The 24,202-nt window shown below is 36.4% G+C and overlaps 1 protein-coding gene across 7 annotated transcripts in view; it reads right to left on the bottom strand.

Annotated features, from left to right (window-relative positions):
• cabin1 (calcineurin binding protein 1) overlaps positions 1-24,202 on the bottom strand; it is a 127,277-nt gene that overhangs the window by 86,222 nt on the left and 16,853 nt on the right. For 4 of the 7 annotated variants that reach the window (XM_067395483.1, XM_067395481.1, XM_067395482.1 and 1 more), the window contains exons 16-27: positions 23,011-23,208; positions 20,424-20,666; positions 20,189-20,342; positions 14,326-14,438; positions 12,389-12,541; positions 7,270-7,476; positions 7,041-7,186; positions 6,166-6,427; positions 5,870-6,034; positions 5,409-5,498; positions 4,732-4,916; positions 1,523-1,791 (exon numbers count right to left, since the gene is read on the bottom strand). In XM_067395483.1, the coding sequence (XP_067251584.1) occupies positions 1,523-1,791; positions 4,732-4,916; positions 5,409-5,498; positions 5,870-6,034; positions 6,166-6,427; positions 7,041-7,186; positions 7,270-7,476; positions 12,389-12,541; positions 14,326-14,438; positions 20,189-20,342; positions 20,424-20,666; positions 23,011-23,208 (2,185 nt within the window). Of the gene's footprint in view, positions 1-1,522; positions 1,792-4,731; positions 4,917-5,408; positions 5,499-5,669; positions 5,724-5,869; positions 6,035-6,165; positions 6,428-7,040; positions 7,187-7,269; positions 7,477-12,388; positions 12,542-14,325; positions 14,439-20,188; positions 20,343-20,423; positions 20,667-23,010; positions 23,209-24,202 lie in introns of all 7 variants that reach the window. The other 3 variants (XM_067395479.1, XM_067395480.1, XM_067395477.1) reach the window with 1 other exon arrangement.

Raw genomic sequence — 24,202 nt, forward strand, 5'->3', positions numbered from 1 at the left:
TGATGTATAGTTTTAGCATCGATATCGCAATGTGCGCATCCGCAATAGTCACATCACAGTCAAGTACAGCGATCATAGTTGATCCGTACGGACCAGGCACCACGGTTCGAAATGCATGTGATTCTCAGATTAATTGCAAAGTTTAACCATCAAAGAGTAAAAATTTATCATTTGCACGCATTTTAGGTCCTATCAGTTTAAACATTCAAGTGATTTTAAACCATATGAGTGTAAGAAGTCCTGAAAGTCCGAAATTGTGCACTGTTTTCTCTGCGCAAACACACAGAGCCATGCAGACAAGCATGCGCACGCCAAATTCCGTTCTCTTTCGTGTCTTTTTGTGCTTCAACGGACACGTACAGGCACAATTATGTCAAAATGCCCATCTCAGAGAGTATCCTCATAATCACAGTCACTTGTAGCTTACATGAATGTAAACAATTGAGAAAGAAAAAGAATGCGTATCATTATATTGCATCTGCGCATATTGTCTTAAAGTTACAGCAGCCTAATAAACCAGCTGCTGTCTGTGTCATTAATGTTAATCAAACAACAAATTACAAAAAGAAAATCATTGTTGTAGCTGTAACAAAGATTAATTAATGTATACAGTTAAGACTATGTAGTGTTATTTTACATTTGAATAATTTCTGTACCTGAATACTGTTTTTGAAAATCATAAAGCACTGTTTATTTTAATTGTATATTTGTTTCATTGTATTTATTATGCTTGTAATTAGTTTATTATTTCTATGCAAATTCACTCCCCTACAAAATCACCCCAATCATTCTAGAATGATTCATTATTTCCAGATAGAGCGATTAAAGTGATTGTATTTTCATATCACAATATATATTGCAGAAAAACAAAATATCGCAATGTCAGTTTTTCCAATATCATGCAGCCCTAGTCATTTTCCCTCATGTTTTGCCACAGGACAGCAATTGCCAGAACATTTTCTGTCATCTTTGCAGGAATGTGATATGAAGATTGTACAAAGTAACCTTTATCTTTAGCAACACTGTGAAAGTGAATATTAGCCACAACAATGCCAGTACAACCACTGACATTTATGGGTACAATATGCATCACATGACTAAAAATGCATCATTTTCGAATGCCTCTGTTTTCACAGTCCACACTTCAATGCTACAAAAGAGGTTTTAAATGTATCCACTTGGGAAAGCTCTGCTTTCGATGGACAAAAACGCAGTCTTAGTGTGGAAAAAAGGCCAAAACTTAGAGAAAAAGATGCGTTTTCCTATGTATCCAGATTAATGTGGATGTTGCTGAAGTGGAACTGAAACAAAGCGAAAAAAGCATTGAGACACTGTAAGCAATGTTGCCCATTTTCCCATGATCCTCTATGGCCTGGTGCAGATGGTAAGAGGAGGGGTGAGAGGAGATGTTATTGTACACCAGAGCCCATAATTCAATTCATAGAGGTAAATAACCTTCATCATCCTCATCCCCCCGTGCATGAGTGAGTGAGTGAGTTATACTCTGGCCCTGGTACTGTACCGTCCTGCTGCTGCTGTTGCTGCGGCTGCTGCTGCTGGAGCTCCTGCCCCCGCCTGTGCCTCTGCTGCACGCTTTTACGTTTGACGTAATCGTGGTCAACCGGAGTGACCGCGTACGTGGGAGAACTCGCACCTGCCGCACCGTCGCCTGGCAAAGAAGTTGCTGCAGCCACCACAGATGTGACAGATGAGGTGGTCAATGCTGCCGGACAGGTACTCACGCCAACCGAAGAGCGTGAGTCTTCATCGTTAATGGATGGAAGCTTTTCCCTGTTGGGAGAAAAGATTGTTAACAAAATAAAAACACACAAAGATCTAAAAAGTCAGTTTCGCACAACAACAGAGGGAGTTCAATACTCAAGGCTCGAAATTGCAATTATTTCGGCCGCATATACGCATATTATATCCGCGGGCGCTGCAGAAATTCTGCGGGTCGGCTGGGTCAAGAAATAAAAATAACATTTCGAAAATTGCGAGTGGGTCACAGGTGGATGAACGATAATCATTAATGTGCTGATTTAATGTGTTGAGACATTTCACTGTAAAATGCAATGAACTTAACTCTTTTACTTTTGTTTTCAACAACAACGTATCTCTCTTCAGGGAAAACCAATCAGAAAACATATGCCTAAAGCACCTCCTAGTGGTCATTATATAAAACACAAAGGAACTACATGAGACATTGCTTAACTTAACAGCTTTGACCAAAGATATACACAAGCTTAAGAGAAATTATTCTTATAAGAGTGTTTTCCAAAATAATGATGGATGCAGTTTTCCATAAAATTTGTTTTGTGTTAATTTGGTCAAATTCATGCAAGGAAGTTGCTTCCTCAACATTTAATTATTTTGGTTCATCTGAACGCCTCCACCTCCCCCAGCTCCACCTGTCTAGATCTGCTACGGGATTTATGTTTGTCTATTCATTGTCTAGTGTGTCTGTGTATCTTCTGGCAGTAGCAAGTACATCCTTGCTCTGCAGCAGCAGCAGTAGCATGCACAGCAGATCTAGCCTTTAAATACATTAAAAGTTCACCCAGAAATGAAAATTCCATCATTTATAGCTCACCCTTATACCGTTCCCACACCTTCGTTCATCTTCGGAACACAAATTAAGATATTTTTGATAAAATCCAATGGCTCAGTGATGCCTGCATTGCCAGCCAGACAATTAACACTTTCAATGCCCAGAAAGCAACTAAATATTTTAAAACACTGCTTCATGAATCTCCGAAGCTTTATGAATCTTTTGTTTCGAATCAGTGGTTCGGAATGTGTATCAAACTGCCAAAGTCACGTGATTTCAGTAAACGAGGCTTCGTTACATCATAAATGTTTCGAAATTTCAATGGTTCACCACTGGGGGGCGTTACTTTGGCAGTTTGATGCACGCTCCGAAACACAGATTCGAAACAAAAGGTTCGTAAAGCTTCATGACGCAGTGTTTTGAAATCATCCAACACTAGATTAGGGCTTCCCTCGACTAAAGATTTTTCTATTCGACCAGTAGTCGTTCATTTAAGCCATTAGTCGACTAATCGTGCATTTATATTAATAAGCCATAAATCATAATAATGATCCTTTAATCTTATGTATACATAGCCTAATCAGTGCTCAAACACATGCATAAAGCTTGCCACAGTGCACCGGCAAACGTAACGATTATGAATGTGTCGTGAAAAAACAGCAAGTAGACTGTCTAAACATTTTAATAATTTATTGATAATGTTTTCTGTGTTTTCGGCTGCAGAGATTAAGTCAACAATGCGGACTCATCTCTCATCTCCGCAGTAGTGGACGCGCCTATATGCAAATTTCATATGGATTACATAGTCTGAGAATATTTATTTTCCATTTTAATTGGCTCGTTTAAAAGTAGACATTACAAGCTATAGATATATATTTCTTGTGTCTGTGAGGAAAGCAGCCTATACGATGAGTTTCGGTTCATGCTTGTTTACGAGCTCAAGTTCACCGAGACCGAGATCAGAAAACGCATCCTGATTGCTTTCATTGTTTTACAAAAGCACAACGTTTTGCTGTTAATGTGATTTTACAGAAATAAAAGTAGACCCTTTACATTTTGCATTACTCTTGTCTATTTTAAGTTAAGTGCAGTGATCACACCGGCGCCTCCATGTCATGCAGTAAACACGCTCTCCACACAAACACTTGGATATGCGCCAAATAATAGCGCACATTTATCTATAGGCAAACATTAAAGAGAATGACTAAAGTTGCGACTTACATTTTTCAAGTGATAAGCCATATTTGAGGTCGATGAATGATAGGTGAATGTTTGGATTTCCTGCAGTTAATGATCTGTGCCTCTAGGACAGCGTGACCTTGCCACTTCCTGTGGAGAATTTTTTTTTTTTTCTGCGACTAACCGATTTATAAAATCTTGGTCGACCAAGCCTCTTCAAGTTGACTAATGGTTAGTCAACTTGAAGCCATACACTAGATATTGTTGAAGTTATTTTGGGGGTTTTTTTGGCGCACAAAAAATGTTCTTGTCTCTTCATAACATTAAGATTCAATTACTGTAGTCACATGAACTGATTTAAATATGTCTTTAGTAGCTTTCTGGGCATCTGAAAATGTTAATTATCTTGCTGGCTATGCAGGCCTCACTGAGCCATCAGATTTTATCAACAATATCTTAATTTGTGTTCTGAAGATGAACAAAGGTCTTACAGGTGTGGAACGACATGAGGGTGAGTAATAAAATGACATAATTTTCATTTCTGGGTAAACTAACCCTTTAACATTGCTTTATGCGTTAACATGCTACAACTATTCAGAGAGGTATCATGATTAAACGTTTAATGCAGACCCTTGATATGTCTGGTTGGTGCATCAAGGAACCACAATCTTGTCTGCTTGAAAATGGGGGTCTGGGATAATAACTAAAATTATTAATAATTAACTTGAGATTCCAGTTCTGAATTTTCTGGATAAATACAGAATAATTTGAGGAAGAATTGTGAATCAAACTCTGCAGTAAGCAAACAAAGTGTGAAAACTTTTAGCTTGCTACTAATTACTGCATGATCTGGTGCATGACTACAGTGTGTAATGGAGTCAATGTTATTGCTGCTCCTCTTTTTAAAAGTTTGCCAACATACAGCTGAAATCAGATGAAATCAGTTTTACAATCTTTCTAAAATCCTCCATGCTCTTGAGAGCGTAAAAGGTTTGCGATCATACTTGTCGCTGCTGGTTTTGGGTGTGGTCTTCTCCTCTCCACGTGCAAAGGGTCCGACGGCAGCCTCGGCGAGCATGCTGAAGAACAGATCATAATCCAGGAGCTTCATCTGCTGCTCAGACTGTTCACCATCATCTTCCTCATTCTCCAGCAACTTCAGAATTGTGGCGCTCAGGCGGAAAAACAGCTGGCAAGTTGTAAGAAAATTAATGATTGACGGTTCAACTGATGTTTTTTGTCATAGGGCAATACTTGCAGTTCATTACTGCTCAAAATGTTGGAGTCATGTTTTTTGAAAGAAATTAATACTTCTATTTAACAAGGATGCATTAAAGAATGCATTTTCAACATTGATGATAATCAGAATTTGCTTGAGCAGCAAATAATCATATTAGAATGATTTCTGAGGGATCATGTGACACTGAAGACTGTAATGATGCTGAAAATTCATAGGAATGATAGGAATTATTTAAAAAAAAATTAAAATAGAAAACATTAATGAAAAAATAAAATAATTTAAAATATTAAAATACATTGTAATAATATTTCACAACATCACTGTATTTTAATCAAATAAATGTAGCCTTGGTGAGCAGAAGACATTGCTTTCAAAACATTTTCAAAAATCATACCGACCTTTTGAACAGTAGTGTACAGCACATTGCAAACCACTACATACCTCTAAGGCCTCCATGGCGAGGTCAGGCGGGTTGTGGTAGTGGATTTTGCGTGGGTATCGGGCTGCCTCCTCGTGCAGGTAGTGTGCAGACTGGAAAAATATGACACAAGGACTGTAGTGAGATGTGTCTGACTGTTGGGAAGTTAGAAGCCACTTTTACACATTAAATCCCATTTTCAATCCATCAATGGCTTTACATGTTTCATAAATCTTTCTATATTTTATCCATCAGGAACTGAGTGAATGATGACAAATACATACCAGAAAGGAGCCAGACCTGAAGATGAATTTGCAGTCAATAGATTGACAGCATACCTATGTCAGAGAATTTCCTAATCATTCTCAAACTGTATCATTGAACTATTGCCATGTTAGATTTAATCAACCATGGCGACTGATGACACACATTCTCAATAGCCAATCAGATTATTCACCGGGCCAGCCATAGCCTAGAAGATCACCTTTTTGAACAGCTGCAGGTAGTCTTTCGGTGGCAGTTTGCGCTTCTCTGCAATCTTTCCCAGCATGTAGTGAATGAGCCACTCCTCCTCATCGCCGTCACAGCGAGAGGCGCTCTGAAAGCACTGCGACGCTGTCTCCAACATCGAATCTCTGCGCTCTTCCATCTATAAACACAAATGAGCAGAAATTGAAACAAATCTTGAAAACTTATTTCTTGTCACTACAACATACACTTGTGTTTTGTTTTGTAAACAATCTCTCTCAGATGAGTCCTTATTTTTACAAACAGAAGTACCTGTTTGATCAAGTCCAGGGGAAGTTCGCGTTTCCACTGTTTGAGCTGTCTGGAAGCAAAGGAGTGCAAGGCATAGGACATGGTTCCATACTCGATCCATAGGGAGAGGTTGGAGCCGTCTATCTCTAGAGCCCGCTTGAAACAGGTCAGCACAGCCAGAGAGTTTTTCCAGATGGGTCCGTCACTCCTGAGCTCATTAGAGTTCAACTTGTCCTGGATACGACTGGCGCGTGCCAGAGCCATGCCTGCCCATGAGTCAAACCTACATGAGAGATGGAGGAACAACATAACTATGCATTCACAGGGTATCTGCAACGTTAATTTAAGGCTTTGTAAGACATGCACAAATACAATTAATACCATATGATTAGGGTAGAGCAACTCTATGGTAATATCCAAACCATAAAATGACTACAAAAACAATTATTTATACAAATTTACAGTTTAAATAATACAGGTTTTAACAAAATCAAAAATTTGAATACAATTCTCAACCTCATATTTCAGCGTTTAAACCATTTTTAAAGAAAAGGGATGATATATATATGTAAAAATAATGTGCATTATTCACTGATTGTCTGAACAGTGACGCGCTTTGACTAAAATGCACAGCACTCACAATTAAATCGCCTTTTGAATTTTATTATTCACATAAATCCATTTTATAAATCTTATTTTACTGTCCGAATTTAAGACCTCTTGAAATAATAATTAAGACTTTTAATGATAATTATATGGAGTGATGGTATTTAATATAATATAATTATATGATGACACTGAGATATTTACGACTTTTTATGGCCTTAAATTTACGTTTAAGGACCCATGGGACCCTGATTCATGTTAAAAAGTTAAGATGTAAAATTTTAACAGACCTGTTGGGACACATGCAGATGTCGTGCATGTAGAATTTGATGGCTTTAGACTGCTCTTTGTTTTTAAAGTGGTAGTCCGCCAGCAGGTAGTACAGCTCGTTAACCACAGGGGGTGCCGGGGAAGCTCCTTCTGGAAGTGCTGGCACCTTGGAAAAAGAGAAATGCTAAGTGACAGATGAACAGACAAAAAAGAATCTAGATGAACGGACGACGGTCAGTGAGCTCATACCTTGACAGCACCTCCCTCAATATAGGCAGACACGTCATCTACAGAGAGTGTGGGGCCGTCATTGCGTGGGATTATTCCAGAAAGCCTTTTAAGCAGGTTGGCAAGGTCAGCAGAGACGGTGCTGGTCTTATAGCTGTCGAACTCTGGCAAGGTTTTGGGCTTAAAGTACTCAAACATAAAGATGGCATCGCTCCAATGAAGCTCCACCTAGATCAGAGATAGAGAGAGAAAGACATGGAAAGAGAGGTAGAGATAGAGGGAAAGAGGTAGAAGAGAGATGGTACCATGTAAGCAGGGTCCAACAGTGTTATTTTAGTATTATTTAAATACTATTTTCAGTTTTTCATTCATTTTTTTAATATTTAGCTTTATTTTTAATTCAATTTTAGTCATTTTAAGTTTTCTATTTGATTAAAACACCAAGTTGTTCATCTAATATTTATCTCTTATTTCAGTTCAGAAATTGAAAACTTTTAGTTTTAGTTAACATTAGGGGGTAAAGGGGAATATTAATCACAATACGCTTTTATATTGATTTTCATAGCCAGCTATACGATATTTGCCAATACCTCAAAAAATTGTTCGATACGATTACGATTTCGATTACATTCAGGTGTATATCAATCGATATCATAATATTATGTGCCTATTTTACACAACCAGGTACATTTATTAACTCACAAATGAAACCAACATGAACATTTCTCTAAAAATTGCACATCCTGTACCCCAATTGGGACATCCACAAAAAAAATACACAAGTTTTTTTTTTTTTTTTTTTATAATTAAGAAAAATAAATAATGGGGAAAAAATAAAAAATCTTTCAGGCTTCTGTGCCTAATAGTAGCTCTAATAGAAGTTTTTTAGTTACAGAAGTTGAATAAAGTAATTTTCTTTGTTCTTAACATTAATATTAACATTAATGACAGACAGCAGCAGGAATATTAGGCTGCTGTCACTTTAAAAGCAAATGCACTGATCCAGTATACTGATACAGTATATTTTTTGCTTTCTCAACTGTTTACATTCACTTAAAGGGATAGTTCACTCAAAAATAAAAATTCTTTGAAACGGTGAGTAAATGATGACAGAATTTTCATTTTTGGGTGAACTATCTCTTTAAGAACTATCTCTTTAAGATTCAGAACTGACCCAATCGGGATAGTGAGTTTCGTCAACCCCGGGCTATTGGAAGTCCTTAATATCAAGCCCTAACAGGTGAGTTTAAACAAGAATGCACATGTTGGCAGTAATGCATTGAGTGAAAATGAAAGTGGAAAAAATAAAGATATATATGGTCCAAAATTAACTTTTTGCCACTAAATTAACCTGCCTGTGAATTGAGAAAATTTTACCTGCCATAAATAAACTGTACTTTTTAATATTTTTAATAAATATACATTTAAAAATTTAATTTATATTATATCATATAAAAAATATTTCTTAAAATGACTTGATTTTTACTATGAAAATGAATGATTTTGACTATGATTGTATTAGAATTATAAAACACAAAATACATAAAATAATTTGGTCTCTGACAGTGGGATTTTAATTATTTTTTTCCCTTGCTGTCACTTTTTTTACTATATTAATTTTATCACTTACTGTACATCTCAGAGATTTTGCTGTACACACATGAATGGAGAGTTTTAACAGTGGAAATGGGGGACATGCATTTCTGTCAATCTGTGAGTTAGAACAGGCTCTTTTTGTCCCCCACAAGAATAACAGTAATCTGAACAGCAGGTATGCAATAATATCCTCCACAATGAGATTTTTTTCATTATCAGAACTATTCGACTAAACTGACGAGTGACAAAAGACAGACTTATCAACAATACATCTGAAAAAAAGCAATTTCCCTGCTGGCATTATGACCATGTTTTTGGCGAGAACTGAGCCTAACGCTTATAACAGGGCCAAAAGAGCTGATTAGTTCTGATTTATAACATCAACAATGCAGGATCAGATAGATGAATGAAAATACTAAAGAGAATAAAACTAGATTATACTGTTGGTTAATTCATTGAGACAGGAGCAAGTGTCTGAAATTCAGATAATTAGGTTATGGATGGAAACTAGCTGCTTTGTTCAGCAAACCAGGATCCAGTAATTAGTTACCTGATACTCATTCTGAAAAGTAGGCCGAAAATATCTGTAATTACGCCACATTTTGGCCGTTGCATGTATCTTTTGTGGATTAGGCCATTTCATTTCAAGTTCATTTCAGGCCAATTCATACAAAATTAAGGAAAAGGTCAAGAGAAATGTTGATTTTAAACCCACAGTATAAAAGTATTTAATTCCCTACTGCGAAAAAAATAGCTTAGAAGCATTGCTATTTATAATAACCACAGCTAAAAACCAAAATCCCCAACATTCACTTTGATTTTTGTGGTTGTTTTTCCCCTTTTGCTAAAATGGCGCTGTTCCTCACAGCTCCACAGTCTAAGCACAGTTCAATATTTGCCAGTTGCCTGCAAAAACACAAGCAGCATCTACACCGCACAATCTGTTTCCTCCAGAGACACAGAAATAAGTGCAGAACACCTCGGTATTGTACTTTGATGGTGTGTACAGCATTTCCTGTGTACAGAGCAGTGCTGTATAATGGGAGTGTGTGGGTGGCTAAATGATCAATGTGACTCTTGCTGCCAAAAGATAATCAATCACCGAATTCTTGCTAAATCAGACCGCCAACTCACCCTGTCCAACACCCACCTACCTTCATTAGCATGGGGACAGAGCTCATTCGCTCTTCTTAGATCTTCGAGACATTAAATGAGAGTATACACAGGAGAGTATGGAGTCCTGTTAGGTAGTAACTTGTGATACTTAAGCAACTGAAGTCAACACTATTAACGTAACTACATTTTTTTAGTAGGAGAAAGTAGCTTCAGCAGTAGCTTAATTGGCAGTAACAAGACGCTTTTTGGTGTAGCGTGACAGTTGCAGTTGTTTATGATACATTATTCAGTGCTGTTTAGTGGGCAGAACACATTGAGTGATCACACAAAGTACATAGAGCGCACAGAGAGGCACAGGAGAGCAAGACTGTCAAAATTGTTTCTAAAAGGTCCTGATATGCTCATGGCGAAGTTTTTTTTTCGTTTTTGCTTGTGTGTAAAAAGAAGTTTGACATACGTGGTTAGCGATATACTGTTAGCGAACATCCCGACACCGTCCACACTGCTGATAGTGATGTTTAGATGAATATGTTACATATGTACGCCACGCTTTCTTCTCAAATAACAAAAACAACAAAATTGACAGCAGTGAGAAAACAGCAGATTAGAAAGCATCTGATCATAGCGATGTGGATGCGTTTGCACCAGCTCTGTAATTCAGTAAAGTCATGTCATATTTATTTATAAAGCACTTTATACAACAGATTTTTATTAAAAATGAAAAAAAAAAAAAACGTGTCAGTGTCTCTTTCATTTAGAATTACAACTTCACTTTCTACTATAAAGCGACTCTTCAGTTTATTCATGTTTTTACTTGAGGACATCTTACCTCGATGGACTGAACAGAAGAAATGAACCAAAGATTTGCACATCAAAGAAAGCGGGGCCTCAGAGCCACACCCACCTATTATGCAATCGCCAAGGACCAATGGCAGTTCAAAGGTTTACCAGCCAGAGTGAACTTTTCCAGAAATTTTGCTTTGGCAATTTGTTTCGAACTCCAGAAACAAACACAAAATGAACATTGTTTTGGCCTGATTTTGTTTGACACACCAGTTCGTTCTTCTATTTCACTTGAAGAAAAACACTAGGGGTGGGAATCAACAGGGACCTGGTGATATGATATTATAATAATATCTGGGTCACAAATCAATAATACTGTCAGTGCCAAAAAAATGCTATTTAGCCTTTTTCAACATGCTTTTCATTTTTATCTTGAAAAATTCCAAATTATATCGCCATATAAGTTGCTTAAATGCAATTTTGTTGGTAATTTGCTAAATAATTTATTAAATGGACAGTTTAAACACTTGCTTGAAAACGATCTTATGAAATTTTTCGAAGCTTGCTTACCATGCAAGAACAAACCTTATTGTTTCTTGCACATCAAGCAAGCACGCTTGAGCTTCCGTTTACCATATTGGAAGCTTATATGTGAATAAAAGCCTAAATTAAATCTGTTCATCATATAAAACAATCATGTTTCTTCAGAAGACTTGGATTAAACCGCGCAGTTCATGTGGATTACTTTTACAGTGTCTTTAAGAACTTTTACAATCCTGAAAATTTTGGTTGCATGGACAGGGCTCGACAGTGCGAGCGCTTGACTCGCATTTGTGACTAAAAATAGATGTATACAAACTGTAAAATGTATTAAATAAAATAATGTATTGTGAATAAAAAAGTCCCAGGTCTATAAAAAGTATAAAAATCCAGTTTTATGAAATTTAAGGTCATTAAAAGTCTTAAACATTTAAAATTGTATAAAAAAACATCTTAATGGTCATTTAGAGTTTGGAGACAGAAAAACAAGAATCGTAATACAGCCTAATCTGATTATTAAAAATCAAAAGGCAATGATTTAATTAAATAAATATGGATACTGTACATTTTAAAGTAGAAATGTGGTGTGGTTGTGCGCTTTACATGTTTCATGCCATTTCAGAGCAGTTTGCAATCAAGGAATAAACCGCATTCATGCCAATCGGTTGCTTATGATCAACTGATGAATTATAACAATGTTTACTTCATGCTGTTTATATTGTAACAAGAAACTGCTTGTATTCATCAATTGCAAGTTGCCTTGAATAATAGTGTCTGCTAAATGAATAAATATAAATGTAAAAAAAACAAAAACAAAAAAACATTATTCAGTTTTACTTTGAAATGTGACATATTTCTAAGTGAATCAGGATATTTAGCAGGAAATCATTTAGAGTGGAAATTTATTTGCTGATAAATATTATTTTTCTCCGCCTGCATGGCCTTGGGTATTTCAATGGAAAACTTGTTTCAGATGCAGTTATTATTTTGATGAAAGATTTTGAAAACAAACATTTATTATCTTTTGAACAATACACACATCAGGGACATTTAGAAATTTAACATGGTAAAATATAGTCGTATCATTTGTCGTTGTGTGTGTTACCTGTGGGGCAGAATGCTCCTCCAGGTATCGGGCTTTGCTCTTCTTGCTGGGGTAAGCGTACAGGCAGAAGAAACACTGCTCCAGTGCTGTCTCCAGATCCTCTTTATATGGTAGATTCTCCTGTCCTGAGAGCTTCTCCCGCAGCACACGCACCTGAACACACAGACGCACCATTAGACAGCACAATTAAATCTGTTCAATGGTGCTGTACATGGCTGTTTTTAACTCAGTTACACTACCATTCAAAACTTTGGGATCAGTAAGCTTTTTTAATTTTTTTGAAAGAAGTCTCTTCTCATCAAAGGAAGTATTTATTTAAAGGTGCCCTAGATTCAAAAATTGAATTTACCTCGGCATAGTTGAATAACAAGAGTTCAGTACATGGAAAAGACATACAGTGAGTCTCAAACTCCATTGTTTCCTCCTTCTTATGTAAATCTCATTTGTTTAAAAGACCTCCAAAGAACAGGCGAATCTCAACATAACACCGACTGTTACGTAACAGTCGGGGTGTACGCCTCAATATTTGCATAATGCCAGCCCATGTTCCCAACATTATGAAAGGCATTAGACAAGGGCAGCTAGTATTAACGTCTGAAGCTGCACACAGCCGAATCATCAGACTAGGTAAGCAAGAACAACAGCGAAAAATGGCAGATGAAGCAATAATAACTGACATAATCCATGATAGCATGATATTTTTACTGATATTTGTAAATTGTCTTTCTAAAAGTTTTGTTAGCATGTTGCTAATGTACTGTTAAATGTGGTTAAAGTTACCATCGTTTCTTACTGTATTCACGGAGACAAGAGCCGTCGCTATTTTCATTATTAAACACTTGCAGTCTGTATAATGCATAAACACAACTTCATTCTTTATAAATCTCTCAAACAGTGTGTAATGTTAGCTTTAGCCACGGAGCACTATCAAACTCATACAGAATCAAACTTTTAACATCCAAATAAATACTTTACTCATAATTCAAAGCATGCATACAGCATGCATGATGAACATCTTGTAAAGATCCATTTGAGGTTTATATTAGCTGTGTGAACTTTGTAAATGCGCTGTAATATAGTTGACAGCTCATGTGGCAGGAAGCACGCGTCTTAAAGGGGCGGCGCAGAGTGTAAATCAGTGCATTGTTAATGGTGCCCCAAAATAGGCAGTTAAAAAAATTAATTAAAAAAAATCTATGGGGTATTTTGAGCTGAAACTTCACAGACACATTCAGGAGACACCTTAGACTTATATTACATCTTGTGAAAGAACGTTCTTGGGCACCTTTAATCAAAAATACAGTAATACTGTGAAATATTATTATAATTTAAAATAACAGTTTTCTATGTGAATATATAGTAAAATATAATTTATTCATGTGATCAAAGCTGAATTTTCAGCATCATTACTCCAGTCTTCAGTGTCACATGATCCTTCAGAAATCATTCTGATATGATGATTTGATGCTCAAGAAACATTTCTGATTATCATCAATGTTCAAAACAGTAGTGCTTTTTTTTTGTGGAAAAATGAATACTTATTTTTTCAGGAATCTTTGATGAATAGAAAGTACAAAAGAACAGAATTTATTTGAAATAGAAATCTTTTGTAACATTTTAAATGTCTTTACAGTCACTTTTGATCAATTTAATGCATCCTTGCTGAATAAAAGTATTAATTTCTTTAAAAAAAAAAAAATCACTCTCAAACTTTTGAAAGGTACTAGTGTATATAAATGAGTTTTACTGTATATAAAAGAGTTTTCTAGATTAGCTGTATTTTATATAAATGTATCTGTTGAAGATTATTATTGTCCCTGAATTACTGTAACTGAGACCCTCATTGTTTTTTTTTGTTTTGTTTTTTTGATAAATGCTATGACTGAAGAATTCAATACCATCTGAGAGTTTTTAACATCATGTGACATAACACTCACAAAAAATTTGAGCAGAGTGCCATCTGAGTTGCAGCACCAGGAGCGACGGCCCAGACATTCATGTGCTGTGTTCAGAAGCATGAGGGAGGAGGGCAGCAGTGGAGTGTCATCCTCTACACAACACAAACACACAATACACACAGCTTGGTCAATACACTGTTAAATACTAGTACATACAGTACTAAGGTTATTCCTTTACTTAAAGGATTAGTTCACTTTCTAATTAAAATTTCCTGATAATTGACTCACCCCCATGTCATCCAAGATGTTCATGTCTTTCTTTCTTCAGTCGAAAAGAAATGAAGGTTTTTGATGAAAACATTCCAGGATTTTTCTCCATATAGTGGACTTCAATTGAGCCCAAACAGTTGAAGGTCAAAATGTCAGTTTCAGTGCAGCTTCAAAGCAATCTATGCGATCCCAGACTTGGAATAAGAGTCTTATCTAGAGAAATCATCACTCATTTTCTAAAAAAATAAATACATTTTATACGTTTTAATCAAAAAATGCTCATACTGAACTAGCTCTCTTCTTCTCTATTAGAATTCCGGCAGTGTAGACACTGCTAAGTGCATTACTGCCCTCCACAGGTCAAAGTTTGAACTAAATTGTCATATACAATATGCTAGTGCAAGTATATAACAATTAGTTAGGCAGTAATACACTTAGCAGTGTCTACAATGCTGGAATTCAAATAGAGAAGAAGAAGAAGAAGAAGAAGAAGAAGAAGAAGAAGAAGAAGAAGAAGAAGAAGAAGAAGAAGAAGAAGAAGAAGAAGAAGAAGAAGAGAGCTAGTTCAAGATGAGCATTTATGATTAAAACATATATAATTTAATTTTTGTTAGAAAATGACGGATGGTTTCACTAGATAAGACCCTTATTCCTTGTCTGGTATCGTTTAAAGCTCTTTGAAGCTGCACTGAAACTGTAATTTTGACCTTCAACCATTTGGAAGCCATTGAAGTCCACTATAAAGGAGAAAACTCCTGGAATGTTTTCATCAAAACCTTCATTTCTTTTTCGAATGAAGAAAGAAGGACATGGACATCTTGGATGACATGGGGGTGAGTAAATTATCAGGGAATTTTAAATTGAAAGTGAACTAATCCTTTAAAAGGTACACTATGTAACTTAAGGCCCTCTAGTGGTTAAAAACCAAAACTGTATGCATTTTGCGGAAGAACATTGTTTTGGTTGTGCTTCAGCTCTGTGTGAATGTGTGGATGAATACGAGCCTTCACAATAGATAATGCTTTACAATGAACTCTGTTAGAGAGCTACACATGGCAATTAAACAGTTCATTGTGACAACTCTGCCACTCCCACACCAGACTTACGTCAAAGTAGCCAGAGCAGCTTTTCTCTATTTACAGATATTACAAGACACACAGGTGAGTGACGTATGTACGCAGTTTCAAACAAAATCCATCCTGACCGGTCTAAAATATAAACACTTATAACAGGCTTACCATAGTGAATCAGGGTAAGACAAAAAGCATGCTTTGGAAGAAGGATTGATGTATTTTGTTAATTTTGAACAAAAAAAAGTTAAAGTGTACCTTTAAACTGAGCTTGGCAATAAGGACTGCCCGGTAACCCATGGCCGGCATTAAAAAAGCTTGCCATTTGAAAAGTTTACCATTTGCATGGGATTTTCAGTCTTGCCAATTTAAACATTCAAACATCTTTAAACCATTCAAGTGCAAGATGATGTGAAAAAGAACTTGTGAAAAAATGCAGACAAAATTATGTCAAAATGCCAGTCTTGGCGAGTATCTTAATAAACATTTCCAATAGTGGCCTGGCCAACAAAATTGACATCTTTATTTAAATATTATTAAAAATTTGTTCAAGATTTTGTAAGCATACTGCTTGGAGTCAATTGTTTTATTTGTGATAATGCAATGAAACATGCCAAATTATGCGGGCATCATTTTTTGGCCAGGCTGTCATTAGAAGAAATTATGAACAGATGCAAAACCAAAAAGGGAACCAACAAAATATTATTAACGGATTATGTTGCAGTCAATGTATGCTTTTTACTGTGAGCTTTTTGTTTTGATGCTTTTTTTTTTTATTTATTTTTTACATAAAACCTGTAGCTGTAGTTTGCCTTTTTTACCAAAATATTTCTGTCAGATAAATAGCTTAACCAAGTTTAGTGTTTTGTTCTTCCCTCATATTTAACATTTTTTAAAAATATTAAATATTTTCCTCATATTTTCATGATTTAATCGAACTTGTAGGGTCATTAAAAAACAAATATCCCCTCTGGACATCATTTTTGGCCACTACCGTATGTATTTTAAAAAAACGTAAACAGTTGAGGGAAAAAAATGGATATATTGGATCCGTGCATCAGGTCTTAAAGTGACAGCAGTCTGATATACCTGCCATTAACGTTAATTAAACAACAAAAGAAAAAGAGAAAATCATCCACTGCTCCTGACTGAATGATTGTTGTAACTTCAATAAAGATTAATCTATATTTAAATTATACAGTGAAGACTATGCAGTGTACATTCAATTAGTGTTGTCACGATACCAAAATTTTAACTTCGATACGATACCCAACTTCAGTATCACGATACCGATACTTAAACGATACTATGGCAAAAACTTAAAACAGTAGGAAAAGTAAATAAACAACATATGACAGAACTTCTTTCTTCACCAGTGTGCAGCTGAAAATTCTGGATTTGAGCTTCATTGCTGTGAAGTTACAGAGTTAGATTTAATATAATTTTTAAAGTTTATTATTTTCATGCTCAAGAAAACTGTAAATTATGTGCTATTATGCTTTTTTCCTTTTTTTTTTTCTTTTTTTTTTATACATGTAAGCAGGGCTTGATATTAACTTTTTTCACTCACCAGCCACTGTGGCTAGTGGTTTTCCAAAGTAACTAGCCACTCAGCATTTTTATTGGCCACAATTTTGATGTTGGTAAATTACATTTTATATGATATGATTTATATGATTATATTAAATTTCTTTGAGTCATTTTACTTGATTTAGAAGATTTAAAACCCTTTCAAACTTTTAAATGCAGACGGACCACCCAAATCAAGATTACATTGTATATCAGCTGATCTGTACAGGTGGGAAAGAGGGACAATATGATCATGAGCTAGTATGAGAACAAGTTATTTGTGTTAGGCTATATAAAAAGAACAAAGAAGAAAATTACAAGAACAATAGTAAATTAAAAATAATCTTTTTTCAGATACACTAGGTTTATTTAACATATAGCCTACATTTATTTATCATCTTTGGTTGTTTGATTAACATTAATGACAGACAGGTAGGCCTATTTAATTGGGCTGCTGAATGCATGGACATAACTGACAAATATCCAGTTATTACCCACCTGTTTATGTCCACTTAAGCCATAACCGACTGTATTCACGTGAGATACTCCACACGATGGACATTTAGACATCTGTGTGCACGTGTATTTGACTATTCAGGCGCGAGGAGAACTGATCACGCGCGCGACAGAATGCTTCTGTTGTGTGTCATTGAGCGCAATTCCGCCTATCCCTCCTTCACTAACTGCATGTAAATAACGAATTGTGTGATTGGAATTAGAGCTATAATGTAATTAGAGCAATGTTATTAAAGCATAAATTGGTTTAATATAACTGTATATTCCCTTCACATATTTATGTTTTTTTTTTTTTTCAATTAATTTTATTTTAGCAACCAGATATCACTTAGACTCAATAATACACCTCTTTGGATGTCTGCTTGCATGAGTAATATAAATAACACTCATTTAATTTTTGAGAGCATAAACATAACGCTGGTATCACGTTCACTAACCTGTCGCTCTTTAAATTCTTTGTACGAATCGGGATGTTTGTCGGCAAGATGCTTTTGAGTCCCTTCGCTTGCGTTATTTTGTAACATATTTTGCAGACGGGCTTCGTGGTGTCCGTGGGCTTGCCCTGCCTGTCGGCAATGTAGTGTTAATTTCGTCAGACGAGACGAAATATGTTCGTCAACGACCTTTTTTTTCATGACTAAGACGAGACGATGACAAGACTGCACCACTGTCCAAAAACGCTGACTAAGACTAAATTAACATGCATTATTGTTGACGAAAAAAGACGAGATGAAAATGTTTTGTATAAAATAAAAACTAAGATAAAATCTCTCTTCATTTTCGTCTACAATCGGATCTGCTTTTTCATCAGTTGTTACGCCTTTAAAATATTCAGAACGAGTTCGCGGCTTCGCGCTGTTGCACAAGTTAAGCCTCGTTGAAGCCTTGTTTACACTGCATGCGTGTGCGGCTTGTTACGGCTCCGGCAAGGTGTTGTTCCGTCAACTGTCAACTCAAAGAAATTTCAAGTTTTTCTACTGCGAATCTCTTGTTGTCAGTTTCTAGTGATGTAAAATATGAGCGGGAGTTTACACAGGGTGATTATTTTGACTTTGTTTTGTATTTGAGCTGCGCGTCTTGGAGGTGAGGCGCCTATCTTTAGCGAAGCGGCGCGTCGAGCCGCTTCTCAAACGCACCGCGGCGCGGCTGGTGTAAACACAAGCATCGACTAGACTGGCTGTGTATCAGCTCCGGTAGCCGCGTCGCAGCCGTAACGAGCCGCACACGCGTGCAGTGTAAACGAGGCTTTACAGGTTTTATACGCCTGTGGCAGCAACACGAAACTGCTGAACACACAACACCCAAAGCGAACACGAGTGACGAGCGACGACGACATACAGTACTTGCTTTTGAATTGTGTTGGTTAAAATAAAATACTCTTCAGAACAGGTTAATCATTTGTGAATGTGTTTCCTAAATCAGAAATTGAAAACCAGACACGTTTAACATTTGTATTCAACAAAAATCTTTCAACAAGTGTATTTTGTCAGGTAATTAAATGTTTGAGATATGTGAAACACTTTTTTTACTGAAATGTTTAATAATCTCAGTAATAATGTGTTATTTAAAAAAAAAAGACTACAATTTTTTGACTAAAACTAGACTAAAATTAAAAGACTTTTAGTCGACTAAAACTTGACTAAGATACCTTGAGTTTTCTTTTGACTAAAACTAGACTAAAATGACAAGACATTTAGTCGACTAAAACTTGACTAACAAAAAAAGATATGTGAATGACTAAATATGACTAAAACTAACAAGGACATTTGGCACAAGACTAAGACTAAATTAAAAATAGGTGACGAAATTAACACTACGGCAATGTAAGCAAAATAATGCCATATTTTCCTTTGTGCATCTGCTTTCTCAAGAATTTGTGGACGGTCTGCAAGAGCACCTGTATTTGCAGCCATACCTCTCGTTTGGTCACCATAAAAACCGTTGCGCAGTTAAGAGGAATAAACACGCACTCAATGTGCCTTAGAAGCAGCGCGCTGCACGCACACTTCCCCCTGCTGTCGCACATTAGGAAATACAGCTGGTACTCAAAGTACCGGTACTAATAAAATGAAGAACCGTACCGTTTCTAAAAGCAGGGTATCGCGATACCTTTCTAGTACCGGTATATCGTGCAACACTACATTCAATTACTTTATTCAATTTCTGTACCTGAATACTTTACCCACCTAAAAAAACTAAGTTGTATCTTTATTCTGTTGTATTTATTTGTGATATTTATCATTTGTTTATTTCTTTGGTTATTACTGACTGTTCACTTGTCATCTAAAATGTTGGTGACATAACCTTATTTATTTGAATGCAATGTTACATGGATGAAAACCAATGAAAATAATAACTATTTTATTGATCTGTTTAAGTGAAAATATTGAAATATTACAAATTTGAACCACTGGCCCAGTAGAAGAAAACTTTAGTGTTAAGCCCTGTCTATTGATGTTATATTTCTTTATTCGTACCATCGTCATCCTCGTCTGTGATATGCTGCCGCAGCATGCAGTCAAACGCTGCCTCCTCCTGTTTGATAAGGTGGTACAGCAGAATCCATGGCAACAGTGATGAGAAATGAGCCTCTTTGGGGTCATCAGGTAAGACCATGCTGTTAGCTATCAACTAGAGAACAAGAACAGCAGTTTAAAAAAGGAGACGCGTGATCATGTAGATACAAACACACTCCTGTTACTCCACACAGACCTGTATGAGGTTGTTGGCGAGGCGCGGCAGGTTTGTGGAGCGCGGGCTGTGACACAGCAGCTCGGGCTTGTCAGTGATGCAGCTTTCGATGCCCTTCAGCAGGGCCGTGATGGTGGAAACCCACTCCTCCTTGGCAGAGGGGCTGCTGGGTAATGTGGAGTTCAAGTTCTGCATGGCCTCATTGAGAGACACTTCAGATGTCTCAAAGCAGGTGCTGAAGTCTTTCAGCCGCAGCAGGGAACTCTGGGAAGAAAAAACAAAGACGGATGTGGAGTCAACAGGTTAAGTGTGCGAAAACGCCACACTTCTGTAGAATTGAGGGTTTAGGAAATGTGCGGTCAAGCAGGTCACATCTAAGACAAATGGGATATCGCACACTGAATAAAGCTAGTCATTAAACCAATAATAACTAGCTTTTAACATGCTGACTCTATCATTTTGAGCTCTGATATGATTCCTACTGATCCTCAGATAAAACATGACTGTGTTTATGAGACAATCCAGTCAGACCTTTACTTGAAGCCTGTATATATTGCAGAACAAAGGTATTCATGATTGCTAATTATATGCATTATACACTACCGTTCAATAGTTTTGAAGATTTTTTTGAAAGAACTGTTGTATGCTCACCAAGGTTGCATAAATTTGATCAAAAATACAGAAAAACAAGAATTCATCTTTTACAGCTTTCATTTTGTTGACAAATTAGAGTTAAAAAAAAAATAGTACAAAATGGTTATTGGAATCTGGATATCTCTTTTTATCACTCGATAAATAAATAAATACTTTCGGGCAGCCAGAAAAAAAAAAAAAGGATTTGCTAAGTTTTTAGGACTAAAAGCAGATTTTGGAAAACACCTGAAGATATATACTGTAATTAAAATACTGAAATTAAAAGTGTAATAAAATAAACACTTAAATGTGTATTTTGGATGCTTCCCACTAGTCTGAAAAAGACTGAAACTCCAAATAGACTCATGCATGAAAAAACAATGGATTTGTCTGTAGTGTCTCAATACATGAATTATCATGTTTTTAATATATTAAACTGTTTGTAAGGGGTTCAGCACAGTAAAGTAATGTGATCAGGACCCCAGATGTGAAATGGAGGACTCTTGAATTATCATGAAGGGGTTTACTTTGCATTAATGCCTGCGTGACCGTACCCTTAGCTACATAAATAAATAAATATTAGGTATTATGAATGATTTATAATGTATTAATAATAACTTTGCAATGGATTATACATACAGGCTTTCCAAAAATTGTTAAAGTGCCCCAATTATGCTTCTTTGGATATGACCTTTCATGTAATGTGTATTATAAATTTAGCTGATCATGAATGTAAAATGTCTGCAAAGTTTTAAAGATCAAAGTGCAGATGAATAAAGTTATTGTCTCCTAAAAGAAAGAACTGATTCTGAACTGAAACAAGTCATCAGTAATTCCAGTCTTACTTCCTACACAAATTTACGTAGGTTTGTAACAAATTTCCATAATCTCAGTCTATGGTCTTCATTGGCTGCTCGTGAACTTCTACTTTGGCCCTCAAACGCTGTAGTTGTAGCTGAGACTGGAAGAGTTTGGTTTGTGTTGTTCATGTCAAGAAGATGCTTTTTTCTGCGCCTCCAAAGCAAATCTACTTTGATGCACTTCCAAAGGATGAAGACTTGCTCTGGAATTGATATGGTAAAACCGACGCCATTTTTAGGGTTGCATCTGTGCAGATGAAGCCTTCGGAGCAGAAATTCAGATATGGTAATGGTCATCTGGTTTTCGACACGTGCTGCAAAGGCTCCGATATACTTCAAGCGAAATCGAAGATTGAACTGTTGTGACGTTATTTTGATCAAAATCAGGCCAAAATGAAGTTGTGTTTGTTTCGGGAGTTTGAAACCGCTTGCCAAAGTTAACTTTCCGGAAAAGTTTACTCTGTCTGGTAAACACCTTCAAACTACCATTGGTTCATGGTGATTATGTAATAAGTAGGTGTGGCTCTGAGGCGCCGCTTTCTTTGACATGGAAATTCTCTCCGGTTAATTTCTTCTGTTCAGTCCGTCAAGGTCAGACGTGAGTAAAACATGAATAAAACATGAACACAATGGAGAGCCGCTTCATAGTAGAAACTGAAGTTGTAATTCTAATCAAAAGACACACTGACACGGTTTTTTTTTTTTTTTTTTTTTTCATTTTTAATACTGTAAAGCTGCTGCTTTAAAGCAATCTACTGTATAAAGTGCTGACGTTACTAACATTATATCTCTGGTCATGTATTTTGAACTACTTTTTTTATCCCAAGTGAAGAACGAAAAAGAACTTCGCCGTACGTATTTCTAGGCCTTAAGTGTTTGACCAATCACAATCACCAATGACTCACAATCAGAGAGGAGTAGGCTCTCTGAAAGAAGGGGTTTAGAGAGACCAAATCCTTTATTGAACCGTTTCAGGCACTGTGAGAAGAGAGCTGATGCTGCAGTGGATATTATAAGAATGCACTTTGAATGCATGTAAACCTGTTGTAGGGGACTCCAAAACTTTTAAAATAGCATAACTGGGGCACATTAAGGAGAATGCTTGTGTGATTTACCTGCAGCAGTAGCAGCTGTGCTGGTCTCTCAGGGGCAGAGCTGATGTAATCTAGAGGTTTCAGTCGCGCCGAGCCGTGGCCAAAGCTCAGTGTGGGCTGCAGTAAACGCACCACAGACTGGTAGTCTCCCGTGTCAAACAGTCTCTGGATCTCCTCTAAAGACTGACATCGCTCCAGAGACTTCAACTTCTTCTCAATCTAAACAGAGCAATGAGGACAAAACATCTGATATCTTTCTATACTTAATTGGGTCACATTATGCAAAACTGGACCCTTGCTCTTTTAAAATCAAGTTACAAAGTATTCCAGTTCACCCAAATTACTTTATTGGAAACTAAGCAGCAAAAACTCCTTAGTTTTTACTAAATTAAAAGTGTAGGCAGGACACCAAACTTTTTTTTTTTTTTTTGGCATTTACAGATCCTAGATGGGACATTGGAATATTTTTTTGAGTACTGCTTCAAATGTACACTCTTAAAAATAAAGGTTTCAAAAGGGGGTTTTCACAGCAATGCCATAGAAGAACCATTTTGTTTCCCCTAAGAATCTTTCAGTGAACCCCACAAGGGGTTGCTAAAGATTTACAAGGGTTCATCAAGCTTACTCTAGTTTTAGGGTTAGGGTGGGATGAAAAGGTTACCAGTTTGACAATGCAATGCAATTTCCGACAGTTAGTATTACAGTTTAATATTTTAATCATCATTAAAACCTTATTTGATTGCCAGGATTTGAAAAACTCGCTGTAAATACTGTCTAGTATCAAGCATAGTAAGCAAAAGTCTCACGCAGGCAGCACATGCAGCGTAGGTTACGTTTTGTTTGGGGGAAAAATGTCAGAAAGAAGTACAGTTTTACAACTTTCACAAGCGAGTACTGAGGGAAATTATATGAATTAAAATATGAATGAATTCTATGAATATATCTCTGAAGGGAACTGACTGCCTTGAGAAAAGTTTTGACGGCGTTTTATTTTCATCTTCCATCCGTGTAACGCTTAGTGTTTATAAGCAATGCACTGCTTTATTTACAGAGGTTTACGGAGAACGACTTGCATAGGCGCCACCTACTGACAGAATGGATTTACATTTTCTTTCAGCCTTTCTGCGGTTTTTGTTTGTGAAACTCAGACCACATTTTTATGCGCTATTGTAAATTTTAACCAGTTAATAGAAAATAAGTTAATGTGCATTCT

The sequence above is a fragment of the Chanodichthys erythropterus genome, chromosome 9 (assembly GCF_024489055.1).
Source record: "Chanodichthys erythropterus isolate Z2021 chromosome 9, ASM2448905v1, whole genome shotgun sequence".
NCBI classification, from domain to species: Eukaryota; Metazoa; Chordata; class Actinopteri; order Cypriniformes; family Xenocyprididae; genus Chanodichthys; species Chanodichthys erythropterus.